The sequence below is a fragment of the Cariama cristata genome, unplaced genomic scaffold (assembly GCF_000690535.1).
Source record: "Cariama cristata isolate BGI_N322 unplaced genomic scaffold, ASM69053v1 scaffold4446, whole genome shotgun sequence".
Classification (NCBI taxonomy): domain Eukaryota; kingdom Metazoa; phylum Chordata; class Aves; order Cariamiformes; family Cariamidae; genus Cariama; species Cariama cristata.
Genome location: NW_009622558.1, coordinates 5,743 through 18,886, shown reverse-complemented (window position 1 = coordinate 18,886; position 13,144 = coordinate 5,743). Strand labels below are relative to the sequence as shown.

General features: G+C 44.4%; 1 protein-coding gene across 2 annotated transcripts in view; it reads right to left on the bottom strand.

Annotated features, from left to right (window-relative positions):
• PUF60 (poly-U binding splicing factor 60KDa) overlaps positions 1-11,986 on the bottom strand; it is a 20,971-nt gene extending 8,985 nt beyond the window's left edge. The window contains exons 1-4 of one of the 2 annotated variants that reach the window (XM_009702368.1): positions 11,878-11,986; positions 6,997-7,092; positions 5,123-5,212; positions 4,049-4,099 (exon numbers count right to left, since the gene is read on the bottom strand). In XM_009702368.1, coding sequence (XP_009700670.1) covers positions 4,049-4,099; positions 5,123-5,212; positions 6,997-7,074 — 219 coding nt within the window. In that variant the 5' untranslated portion in view covers positions 7,075-7,092; positions 11,878-11,986. Of the gene's footprint in view, positions 1-4,048; positions 4,100-5,122; positions 5,213-6,996; positions 7,093-11,877 lie in introns of those variants that run through there. The other variant, XM_009702369.1, reaches the window with a different exon arrangement.
• Positions 11,987-13,144: the final 1,158 nt, after the last annotated feature.

The window sequence follows — 13,144 nt, the reverse complement described above, 5'->3', positions numbered from 1 at the left end:
GACCTCGTTCCCTTCCTCCTTCCCTCCCAGGAGCTATGACCCAACAGCAGGTAGCTCCTCACTGGGCTGCAGCACAGCCTGGCACACGTAGTAATAAAGAAGTCTTTTCCTGCTCAATGCACAGACTGCTGGAGCGGATAAGCAGTACAGCTCACTCCCAGGGGCAGTCAAATCTTTGATGGAGTCTGCCACCTCAGGAGCCTTAACTCCAACCCCACCGATAAGGTCTAACCCTCCCCAGCCTGATCACATCTCCAGCAACGCTTGCAGGAGGAGGAAATAACTTCATTCTAGGCCAGTTTCCCCCTCCAGGCAGCAAAGGTCTCAATTCTAGACACTATTAGCAATCCCTCCCGTTCCCTCCCGCAAGGGACAGCATGAGATCCAATACTGGGCACCACCTAGTCGCTCCCTCCCACCACCCCATCCTCCCAGGCAGCAAAGGATCTGGAATTGGGTACCTCCTCCCCACTCCCTCCGGCATCACACACCGCCTCCCCCCGCCCCGCCCCAGGCAGTATGAGATCCAGTACTAGGCACCACTTCCACCGCACAGTTCAAAAGCAAAGCAAAAAAAAAAAAATAAAAAATCAAATGGTTAAACAAAACTTCTTAGGTAAGTGTGTGGTGCTAGTACTTATCACTGCCTGTTGTTACTGGCTCAGATAGTGGTGCAGCCCCCAAAGACTCCGCCCTTATCAGTTTCGGTGCAGAGAAGGTCTCTGTGCTATTTTCTCCTAAGTATGCCTGAAAACCTGTTTGCAAGACAAATCCAGAAATTTCTTACAGCAGGTATCCAAAAAAGCAGTATATCCTTCAATTATTTTTCACCCTTATTGTGATTCTAGAATTGCTGCTATTAATGACCATTATTCTAGGAAGATGCTGCCTATAAGAAAAAATAAAAATAAAAATCACAGGTTTGGCCAGCATATCCTAGCAGCATGTCTTGGGACCAAGGCAGAAATTAGGTCTCTGCAGAGGCAGCTCCCTATGATCAGCAAGACTGAATTACAGTGCGTTGGAGATATGCACAGGGCTTCATTCCTGTTCTGCGTGGAACAGATGGAACAAACATAAAGCAGTTAGGGCTACGGACTGTTGCAGAGCAGGCAAATGCAGCATTAAGCTTGATGCCTCTCTCCCTTCCCAGCACCTCAGTGCCTGGCACCAAAGCAGGGAGCTCTGAACAAGCACCTCTTCCCCACCACCACTGTTTGAGAGGGTCTTTAATTGAGGCCTTTACGAGAGGCCTACTTTCAGAATGCCATAACGAGCATGAGCAGAATGAGCTCCGAGGTGTCTGGGGATGCTGCAACTCAAATGGCAAAATAGAAGGGAGAGCATTTTATCTGTGATAGTCACAGAAGCACGGACCCAAACTGTACCTGAATAAATCCTTCTCCCTCAGAGTACCTGTACGTGATTGACCTTGACCATAGGAGGAAACCAACTGGAAAGATTCGACTCCTATTATTCAATACAGCAGGGATACTAGAAACAGGAATGGTTCTCACCCCATACTGCTGCTCCTGAAGTGATATTAAGCTTGACTCTTGACTGGGTTTAAGAATTTCACACAGTTAAAAATAAGCTGTTTTTCAATTTACTCTGCAATGCTGTGACTAGGAGGACTATGGCACGTGTACACGCAGGACAGCTGATGTGTTGTCTCCCAGGTTCTCCAACACATTCCCAGCTTTGGTGCAGGAAAGCCAGTGATCAGTAGCCCCTCAGTCTGTGTAGTGTGTCCATTTATGGGTTCAGAGCCATCACCATTCTAAGCCCAAGTGTCCAAGTGAAGTGCCTCACCCACAGTGCCACAGACTGTGATAAAAATTCAGTGTTTTACTAGGAGTGCTTCTGGACAAGACACTGCAGCCTTGCATGAGGTAGAGGGATTTTTCACCTTCCAAGGGGTCTATATGAAGAAAGAGGACATTCTCTTCTTTTCAGTTATCAATGCAACAGGTGCAAGAAAAGTGGCATTTGTCTTCTCCCGTGGCAGCAACCTTTACAGGAGGAAATCCACATCTTGCCCTGCTGCAGAGATCCTAACAAAATGGGTGGGGTGGAGTTAGGAGAACTCTGTTACATCAGCAATATATTAGAAATTTGGACCTACAAAACGCAGAACTGAGGTGGACCATGATGACTACAGGCGTATGTGGATCACTAACAGGAACTGGTAGCATCAAGTTAGGGGAATGATGCAATGTACACCTGTGAACTAAGCACATGACAGCATCACAAACTCATGACTAGAAATCTCATCGTTTTCATTAGCTACACTAAGTAGATTTTACTGGCTGCTGGCCCTCTTTCTCCACCTATAAAATGGAATGTAAAGCATCTGCAGCCTTCATAAAGGCAGCAGCTCGTAGTATATCTATGTAATGTTGCTGTCAAGTGCTTATGAAGGTTGTTTTAAGGACAAGCCAAAACATCATCTTGGAGTGCTCCTTTAAACAAAGAAGGTGATGCAAAACCACCACCACTAGCTTAGACTTTAATACAATGACGCCAGGAATTTGTGCTCATCTTGCTGAAGTGACATGGAAATCCTGTGCTGTAATGCTTGGAGGATTAAGTAGACAGGAAGCTTTAATCTCAGGCACTAAGGGATCGCAATAGGAAGTTCAGGCTGCACTTCCTTCATGTAGGAACTGATGAATCTTGCCAAGAGGGAAAAGCGCTGGACAGAGGTCTGTTTGCATTTTCTACATTCCTGATCGGCTTTGGGATAAGGCATTTGCTGAGGACAGGGTATCCTAACACTGAACTGTACCACAGCCGAACGATTCAGCACAGGCTCCTGCTTCTAGGTTCTGTCCCAGCAGCAGCAGTCTCTGACTCCCTAGAGAGGGAGGAATGTCTTAGTAAAAGGATTCAGAATACTGACTCTGCCCTTGAGCCTAATGAGAAATTAAACATTTCCTGTTACATTATCAGTCCACACTTTTCATCTGTTGCCCAACTGTGAATAAAGAGCCAAAAAAATTTGTTAAGCAAAATTGATGGAGTTATGCTATCAAATAAGCATCTGCATTAATTGGTAGAAGTTTCTTGGGCGTGAGGGCTCAGAAACCAACTATGACAAATTCAGATTGAGATGTATGCCTGTATTCCATTCCAAACTTGCATACCCCCATAAAATTTATTTTGGCTCCCTTGCTGACACACTACCTATTGTGGCAGTGTTAAAGGAGGGAAAACAGGGGATTTCAGTTTCAGTGCATCTTTCATTTTGGAGTACGAGCCTCTGGTTGCATTTTACACCAAGCAGAAATATTATATTCCAGCAAGATGGAAAAATATTTACAAATGAACCTTTGTATGCAGAGTGGAGCTTACAGGACACTTTCTGCAGTGGCTATTGTCCAACATGTCTAGGAAAAAGGAGGGGCTGGATAATCCCAGGTAATTAAGCTCTTGTGGCGTCTGATTATATATTTCACCACTAAAGGACTGCACAGGTTCTCCAAATAGTCCTGCAGTTTTGTACTTCCATCCTGCTTTTACTTTACTTGAAACATGCCATATTCACCTAGTCTGGAAACATGCACAGTAAAGAGCAGTCTTATATCTGCGCTACAACATGTTCTGCAAACCTATAGTGCCCCAGTCCTCCCCAGCACCTTAGCTGCCAGGTCTCCAGTGCTGAGAGTTTGTTTCATAAGAAATTGCCCATTTGTGAGTTACCTTGGCAGTTAGTTTTAGGTCAGGACCTCAGAACTGTAGCATCCCTAGGAATGCAGCTCCCATAATTTCACAGGTGTGTTCAGAACTGTTCGAAATCTAAAGCTTTCTTTGCCAACTGACTCCAGGACCCCGACTGCCAGTGTCACAGCAGACTGCACCCAGCCTAGGGTCTTCCTCTGGGGAGTTTACACTTTGCCTCTGCTTGTTGTGCTTGTCCATAACAGGTGGGTATGTGGGAGGGTTGTGCTGGGTTGAATTAAGAGCATTGTATTACCACTACATACTTCCCCACTCTAGGCCCTGACTAAGACAAAGTGCCCAAGAAGAAGTGAATATGTCTATTGACCGATTGTAAAGGTGAGAGAGGATCTCCAAAGCCCATTGTCACTGCTGCCATCTGAAAGACAGTAAAGACAGAGTTCAGTCTGTTGGAGCTGAGCATACTACGGCTGTTTGTAAAAACTCAAGCAGAGCGGCGGCACAGGGAACCTGCGAGAGAGGCCTCTCCTTCCTTGCCCCTCACTGCCTGGTCCCAAGGACTGTCCAGCGCTGGGACCCTGCAGATTCCAGTCCCACCAGGTCAGGGTGGAGTTGTGCTGCTGCCACTGCCTCAGGAAGCAGGGTCTTCTCCCAGGGGGGACTCAAGGCAATAGTAACCTCTGCAACCACTGTCGTTGATTCACCCCCAGCATTTAAAAAGGAGCCCCTCAACTAGATCAGACACTCAGAAACAGGCACAGCCCTGAAAGGCCAGAGCTGCCTAATGTGGCAAGCACATCCACAGTGATTCTTCATTAAAAAAATCCAACATCCCACAGTCATTATTTTGGGCCTCCTAACTTTGAGTAGAAGGCAGTGAGATGTGTTCAAGAAACCTCTAAAGGGAGATTTAAATACCAGTTAAGAGTTCTCCCAGTACATAGGTATTGCAGCATTAGCCAGCATAGCCAACGGAACCCCTCTGAAATTGAGCGCGCCCCTAGGTGAAGGGGAGGAAAAGAGGGTAGCGCTGCCAATGACACAGGAGAGACAGGTACCCTCCCTCAAGCACAGGGATGGTGAAAGGATACTGTTCCCAGTAACCCTAGACACCACGTGAAACATAAGTTGTAAGAGAAACCCACAGCAAATTCTTCAGCTTCTGGCATTTCAAGAAGCATTTGGCCAGCCAACAGTAGATAAAAATCTTTAAAATTTCCTCTCTGAATGAGCGAAATTTGGGGGCAATTTGTGCAGGTGAGTAAAGGGGGTTTCTTTAGCGAGCTGTAGGCAGTGTATTTCAATTCCACTGTGGAAACACAAGTGCATGTACCTGGCTCCAGACAGGCCTCAGGGCTGTGCTCTGGTTCTAAGTGCAAAAAGAACTCCACCTTGTAGGGGAGAGTAAGACACAGAAGGAGTATCTCAGACGGTCTCTCACCTGAAGGTTGGTGAGCTGCTGTTGCTGGTGGGCGATGGTTTGCTTCACCAGCACACTCTTGATACTCTGCTCCATCGCATACTTCTTTGCCTAGAAAGAAACACAGACTCTGTAGTCATAGGACAATACCACAGAGCAGGGAATGATGTCTGATTTTACACAACAGTTCCCCAGTACCACACAACTGGCTGCCAGTGGAACTTTTCGGCGCTCCAGCCCTAAGCACTAAGGCACTGTACGTTAGCCAGCGGCCAACAGCTTACTAACATCTTGGTCTGCGCATCTCGGAGTTGTGAGCCCTGAAATACAGCATAATGCTTGAGCAGAGGACTGGATGGACTCAATCTGCAGCAGGCGCAATGTTAGGAAAGCAGCATGCACTAGACACTTAGCATTTCCCCTCTTCCACCCTCTGCCCTTTAGATCCCACCATAGCACCTTACCTGCTGGGATGAGGGCAGGACAGATAGCCTCCTTCAAGTCCTTTCCACTCAGAGAACATCTGGACAAAGAGTTTCTACAAAAGGGAAGGGCCTCCAAACCCCCATGTCCAGTCTCTTGACTGGGCACTCCCCCTCTCTTCTCTTATCACACCTGGCCTATTCTAGTTTGGAGGACCCGTTGCTTTTGCTCACTAAAATGCTCCAGCTCTCCTTCTCTGGTTCCTAGCCTGCAGACACAAGACTGACTTGTCTTTTCCTTTCAGTCTTCTACCAACTGGACAAAGCCTGAGCTTTAGACTCAGTGGTGTTGACATGGAGGCTCTTGGTCAAGGGAAACCTAATACCCACAGATGTGCCTATTCCCAGGGGACGGTACAAACACATTCAGCCAACCCCTCAGGCACCTGCTTTCCATGGCTGTACGTGTTTGGGAGGTGCCAGGGAACAGTAGGCTCTAAACCGTGGATTTGAGACGTGTGCTTCGGAAACCTGGAAACGGACAAGGGGATTTACATCTGTCAGCTACGGAGAAGCCAGAGGAAACGAGGCCGTTTCACACTGTGAGCCAAACAACACACATACAAGCAGCTTCAACATTATGGGAACATTCACACGAAGCCTACCTAGAACAATACTTTACTTGCCTCACCAGAGTACAGAAGACACCTAGCCCACAGTTCCCACATTCCCTGGTTTTGTTTTCTTTGCCCTCTTTTCCCAACTCTGCTCTCCTCTCAGTAAGCCAGGCATCACTCACTTCCATCAGGAAAGTGGGCAAGAAGTCAGCAGTAACCTCCCCATCAGCTGTATAAAACAGGATCAACAACCAAAAATCAGAGCTGGACTGAAATTTTATCTAGATTAAAACAGGTTGGCTCAAATGGGTTGAAGATATTTGCTACTGGGTCTCTTTACAACAACATGGGAAAGAGCGTAAGGAAAAAATAGAGATATTTCGTGATGTGTTCTTGCGTGGATAGAATAAAACACCAACTCAAGCATATCAGAAACCTATTCTTTGTGGAGTACAGGCTGCTCCTCACAGTAACTTTGTGGCAGTTGCATGTTGTCTTAGAATTACAATATGATCTTAAGATGTTATTTACTTACAGGTTTTGTTTGTTTGTTTTTTTTTTTAAATTAAAAACACTCTCCCCACCCCAACAGTAAATTCCACATCATACTCCCCCAAAAGCATCTATAAACTCTAAACCAAAACAAATAATTTTGGGGCACGAATTTGAAAGTGTGGATCCACACACAGCATGGCCATTACCCCATACATATTCTTGGTAGGCGAGTTCCCTTTTATAACATCAGTAACAGATGCTCATTTAAAAAAAAACAAAACAAAACAACCCTCAAAAAACCCCCAACAAAACCCAAACAAACAAGAGTGTCAAGAAGTAAATTCACATCAGGTTTACTCACTTTCTGGAGAGCTTCCTGCTGTTCTGGTGTGAGGGGAGGAAGCCCCAGCTTAGCTGCTGTGCTTTGTCCATTTTCCATCTTAATGGACTCTGTACCCTGAGAAAACAGAAAATACTCATGAAAACACTGTTCTCACAAAAGCGACCAATTTCTTCATTCCCTGAAACCCAAAGCACTTAATGTCCGAATGTCATAGTTGACTAAAAAGTCTTTGTAAACCTATTAGTAATTCATGAAAACCTGTTAATATTCTAGCCATTCCCTATGGGAGAGCTATCCCATCAATCGTACAAACTGACGAACACGTTGGATACTTAAAGAGTTCCCTAATCACCAGATTTTCAGTCAAAAGAAAATGAAATAATCCCCAGTCTTCACTCACATCATCTCCATCCCACCTCTCAACAGAAACTCTGTCGAATATACCCATCTATTTTCTATTTCCATCTCTTCCTATACCAGTTTGTCACTCTTGGTTTCTCAAGTTCTCTTTTTAAAATCTTCTCTGAAACTTTTCCAAATCTCAAATACTGTTCCAGGCACTGAGTAACAAAGCAGTACTATTCTCACACTTAGTACGAGATGCAGACTACCTGCCCACGCAGATTCCCAAACACAACATCAGAACAGGTCTAGAAAGAAGCTTCTGGACCACTGAATTGACTTCTCATAATTTCAGATATACATGTAGCTAACAAATATTAGCTCTCTTTGTGGTTTAGGTATTCTACTGACTCCTCTACCTCATGCTCATGTTTTACACTGAAGCCCATTCCCATGAAGTAACTCGTCAATTATTCCTACCATCTTAAGTAACAGTAGGTTTCTCTAAGGTATACCTATCAGCCTGGTTTTGGTTAGCTTGTGTCTTTCTGGTAAGCATCCACCAACTTGTAACCTCAGGGGATTATTCTCTGGCATCCCAAAAGTGCCGTCACAAGCACAGTATCGAACAAAGGAACAGACCCATTCAGATGGCAAAACAAAACAACTTCCCCAGCACAGGAACAAATCTGTCACTTGGAAAAGATATAACATCGAAGTAATTGGCATTTTAGCAAAAGGAACTGCAAGTATTCCTGCTAATTTGACTCCCATTCAATCACTTGCTCCTGGCACTGATTAATGACTCAGACATTTCCTGTGGGCACAAATGTCTCTAAAAGACCACCAATCTCCTCCTCCGGAAAAAAAAATAATCTTACAGGTACATCAAGATCTTACGAAAGTAATACCAAAATGCAGAACAGCAAAAAGCTATCTTTTGGCTACACCTGAAGCCTCGGAGAGAAAAACGTGTCTTCCAGAAGCAAAAGATCCCGCACCACGGCTGCACACAAACCTCACGTTTCATTGCATCCTCTTTATCCTACCACAAGGCAAAGGGGAACACGCACTGGTAAAGAGACAAGCTGCTGCGACAACTCTCAACAAGACATAACAGAACTGTCAGGTACACTGAAGTGACAGCAGCGTGATTCAGGTAAAGGGACACACACGTTTCCACGAGGAGAGCCACAAGCTGTACATCCGACTGCTCAAGGGAACACCAGCCCGGTCCCTGCGCTGTGCCTGCCGTGACCATACTCAGTCACCCATTCCCTCCAGAATCACAAGTTCTCTGACAGTGCAATTTTTCACTTACGGTATTTTCATATTTTTTCTATAGATTGATACGCAGAATGTTCGGTTTGTGACGGGGAAGAAAAGTGCAAAATAGTTAAGATACTTTAACCACGTGAATTCTTTCCACAGTAAATGAGAGATATCACCTAAGTATAAATGAAGCTCAAGCACGTTCACATGGTGTTCTCAATTTAGGGTAATAATTTAGATTTTAAAAATTACTATGGAAGTAACAGAAATTGCCAAGTTCAAGAAGTAAACAGCAGCAGAGAGGAGAAAAGCAGCAGCTTCTCAGAAGGCCCCTTGGGACAGGCCCAAGGTAAAAATCCTCCAGTCCTCCCACTAAAAAGGGGTGGAAGGCAGAGCACATGAGCTCCAAAACTCAAGGCCTCCGAAGCGTCCGCTTTGTCTACAGTTCTAGCTGTAAGAACAGAAGCTCCAATGCAACAGCCCATCAATACCAAGAGCATTAAGTACCTACCTGTACCTGCCGGCCCATGAGCTCCTATTGACCCTACCCCAGATGCAGGACCGTGACCTGACAGAGTTCTGCACAGTGAACCCCCCCAGCTGTCACAGAGGGGCCCTGCACCGACTTTTCGCTCGAGGCAGAGCTGCCACGAATCCTGTCCCCCAACTGATCAGGGGCAGGATTAATGCTAAATGCTGCTTAGTCAGCTCATTAACCAAATTTCTTATTTTACTCACTGGGTATAAAGTGGGGTCACATTCCTTTTAAGCAGATAAACCTTTAATTAGTGCATGCAGGAAAAGGCTATTTTACAACCTTTGACAGCGCATGCATAATCAGTTTATTTTCCCCACCATATACACATTACTTTATACGTTCTAAATTACTAAACGCAACATTTGCCATCACGTTGCCCAGTCATTCTTTGTCTTGAGACCCTCTGGCAATTAATTTACCTAAATGACAGTGACTATTGGACTAGAAACTTCTTCTGAGGTAAATTGCATTCATCTTCCCAACAGAATCCCATCCATTTCTTGTGAGTATGCAAAGCAGGACTGGTCTGACCAATTCACACGCTGCACCATGGGGAAAATACTATTTTCCCACCAAATCAATGCAGGAGCGGAAGAAGCGAGAGTGTGACTACAGCATGATGGTCCCATTGTTGGAACCATCCATCGCACAACCTCACCGCCATCTCAGCTTAAAGCAGCAAGATGTCAATCTACCTTTGCTGTTCATGTAAGTTCTGGCTGTATCGTCCATCAAAAGCAGAACTCATTTCTTCTCTCAACTCAATGTTCACTGTCAACCACTTAAAATACCAAAATGGACAAATATCCTAATCTGTTTGGTAGCAGACACGTATTAGTGTGAATAGACTTGTGCCTGTGAAAACTACTTGTTTCAGTACAAAAATTATCATGCGAAAAATCCAAGTTAATAGCAGAAAATAAGATTTTAAGCATTTCCTTTACCAACTGCAAAGTTTCTTGCAGATTAGCATGCTTGTCTCAGTCTACTGGTGACTACAACCTGTGTGCTGCCTCCTACCAGGTTACAATGCTTCCTCAGTTCTTTAGTCAGACTATTAAGGGCGAGGAGTGGAACTCACCTACCTTGAAAGTAAAGAAAGTTGCAGGATAAGTCCGCTGATACTGAGAGAGATATGTCCTAGGTCATTATTTTACAGCGACAATTGAAACCTCTGGCTTTGTGCATTCAGTCTCAAGTTCACAGTAAGGGGTCTGTGAGCATTTTCTAGGATCAGTGAACACAGAGTAGATGCAAAATAAACCCTCCTAACATAAAAACATATTCTGCAAGTATCTGAATACCATGTTCCAGAATTGCAGTTACTTCACTGGTCCCTTCAGATCAAAGTTCATAGCTACAGTGAATAACACACAAGGCCCTAAGGGGAAGGAAGTGCGACAAAAGAAAGCTGACACATGAGTAAGAGCAGAGGTAGCTGGAATCGTTTCATGGCTGCAAACCGGGAAACTCAAGTGCACAGTCCACATGCAAACTGAAAACAAGTATCAGCAATATCATATAGAATCATAGAATGGTTTAGGTTGGAAAAGACCGTTAAGATCAAGTCCCACCGTTAACCTAGCACTGCGAAGTTCACCACTAAACCATGTCCCTAAGTCCCACATCAACACGTATATATACACGATATAGTAATGGTGATCTGTTTGGTACAGGAAGGTTACATCATCATCTCCAAGACTCATTTTGATTATGGAACATTCAAAAAAAATTTAAAAAAAATCATTCTTGTTCTTAATCAACTGGCTAAAAATGGTTTCTCACCCAACCCAGCTCTCCCAGCTCCCTTTTCCATTTGTTTACATCTTAAGTATATGCTGTCATACAGTCAAGTCCAGAGGCTTCCTTAGTTTTCTGCAGATAATTTAAAAAGCCCACACCTTCTATTGCTGTTTCCATTTCCTCTCAGCTCTTAAAAACTGAATTATTGCAGTTTAGGAGCTATGAAACTTGGGAGAAGAAAAACATAGTGGAAGTGCTATGAAATTTAACCATTCACAATAAAAAAAGCTACTCCATTGATTATAATCCATTACGATTCTTAAAAATAAAGACTATTGCATATCTACTTTTAATGCAATTTAGACATTTGAGCTCATTAAATGGTACAGCTTCTGAAAACAGGTTGATAACATCCGATCTCCAGCACAGAGGGTAAAACCAAAACTAAGGACGATGAAGTGATGTGGAAGTGACCAAGAGTATCCCAGAAGCCAGACCCAGGCACTACTAGTTCCAAGTTCTTTGCCACCACACATCCCTCTGCAAAGAAACCAAAGATACATGCCTTTGCTGACCAGTGGTATAGCTGTAAAAAAAATTTATCATCATGTACCCTTTAACACCAAGAGTTTCTTCAAGGAAGACTACCACCCCCTGTCACTCCAGTCTATTTGAAAAGCAACAGATTGTGTAAAATAATCCCCACGTCCGTCACCGTCCACAGAGAACCGAGACTATTGCGTCTCTCTTTCCTGACACCTTAAGATAATACCACTACCAAGAAAAGGCTCAGTTCAATTAATTAGAGTCTGCTAGGCAGTAATGTAATAGTACCTGTTGGAAAGCAGTCGGTGCCTTATACTAAGGTCGGCCACCTTGAAAACTGCCTTATTTAAACACACTGTAACAGTTAGGAGGGAGCAAGAAAAATGGCAGAGAAGTTGACAACAGAAGCAGGAGAAAAGCAGCTTCTTTTAAAAGAGAAATAAATAGAAACTGTATACCTGTTGCTATGAACACTGCTTCCGAGCGTTGCTTGGCCCTTTAAGGTGGTTTGAACTCCAAGAGTTCAGGCACATTCGTTGGAAATTTATTACATGGTTGAGAATTTCTCTGAAGTATAAACACACACAAGAGAAAGAAAAACACAGAATCTTGTTTATTTTAGGAACCATAAGAAGCAAACAACATGAAGATTAAATAAGACAGAGGTGGAAAAAGGACTGAAGTACCCTGGCCAGTACACTCAGCTCTACCACCTGCATCAGTGCTTGGGAACCTGCATTCATCTGAATATTTTCATACTACAAGACCCCACACCAGTAGTGAAGCTGGAAGAAGCATCATCTGAGTGCCTGGTCAAAGGCAATGTTTTTACTTGCACAATAGGTTTTTTTTCAGAAAAGGTCCTCCTTTGCATATGTAAATACATTTAAGTAACTTGCCCATATTTAATACCTAAATCTTTGAGGATTCAGCTGTAAATTCTGTAACTTTGCAAGCCTTTCTGTGCAGATGACCTTTTACTACTCCTGAATTTCTCTAGCAACTACTTTATTCCACTTCCTATAGAATACCTTTTTTTTTCCCCCCCAATTGGGAACAGCAGTGCTAGCAAGTTATTTCTTCTGTTACTGCTAGCATGTGCAACTAATCATAGAGTCATAGAATGGTTTGGTTGGAAGGGACCTTAAAGACTATCTCGGTCCAACCCCCCTGCCCTGGGCAGGGACATTATTTCTTCTGTTACTGCTAGCATGTGCAACTAATCATAGAGCCACAGCTTCTCTGGGCAACCTCTGCCACTGCCTCACCACCCTCGCCGTCAGAAAATTTCTTCCTAATATCTCACCTAAAACTTCCCTCTTCCAGTTTACAGCCATTGCCCCTTGTCCTATCACTCCCTGCCCTTGTCAAGTCCCTCCCCAGCTTTCTTGTCGGTCCCTGTAGGTACGGGAAGGCTGCTCTAAGGTCGGCCCGTAGCCTTCTCTTCTCCAGGCTGAACAACCCCAACTCTCTCAGCCTGTCCTCACAGCAGAGGCGCTCCAGCCCTCGGATCATCTTCGTGGCCTCCTCTGGCCTCGCTCCAACAGGTCCATGTCCTTGTGCTGAGGACCCCAGAGCTGAAGGCAGTACTGCAGGGGGGTCTCACCAGAGCTCCTGCTCTTGTTTGACACTGTCCAGCTCCAAAATGGCTTTTGCCAATGTGAAACATAACTGAAACTCTCGAGATTCCCAACACTGCTTATGTCATAGGTAAAAAAAGTTTAC